At 67.8% G+C, this 354-nt stretch overlaps 1 protein-coding gene across 1 annotated transcript in view; it reads right to left on the reverse strand.

The window, feature by feature from the left end:
• LOC106726960 (voltage-dependent T-type calcium channel subunit alpha-1I-like) overlaps positions 1 to 348 on the reverse strand; it is a 71,964-nt gene extending 71,616 nt beyond the window's left edge. Inside the window, exon 1 of the mRNA XM_014543829.1 lies at positions 306 to 348. Within this exon, the coding sequence (XP_014399315.1) occupies positions 306 to 312 (7 nt within the window). The 5' untranslated portion in view covers positions 313 to 348. The remainder of the gene's footprint in view (positions 1 to 305) is intronic.
• Between the last annotated feature and the right edge of the window lie 6 nt (positions 349 to 354).

Genomic DNA, 354 nt, shown 5'->3' on the forward strand with positions numbered 1-354 from the left:
GACAGCCTGGGCCCCGCCGGCGTCCTGACTTGTTGAATAAATTTCTGCAGCGCTGGCTCCGCGGGCTTCAGCCTTGGCACGGAGAGAACTTTCATGGCCTTGGAGAGGGGACCGGTCAAAGTTTCCGGTCCTTCCTCCCAAGGCACCTGCCCCGAAGGCGCCGGCTGGGGGGCGGCCTGATGGGCACGCGCGGGCGGGGGTACCGGTCCCCAAAACGCCTCCATCGAGAAAGAACCGACGCGCCAAGAAATTGGCCTCTGGAGCTGCGCCCTCCCCTCTCCCCTCTCCACCCCACCCCCACCTACCGGGCATGGACTTGGGGGGGGCGGCGGCGGGTGGTCCAGGGAGGAGACG

This window comes from Myotis brandtii, unplaced genomic scaffold (assembly GCF_000412655.1).
Source record: "Myotis brandtii unplaced genomic scaffold, ASM41265v1 scaffold339, whole genome shotgun sequence".
In the NCBI taxonomy this organism is placed as follows: Eukaryota; Metazoa; Chordata; class Mammalia; order Chiroptera; family Vespertilionidae; genus Myotis; species Myotis brandtii.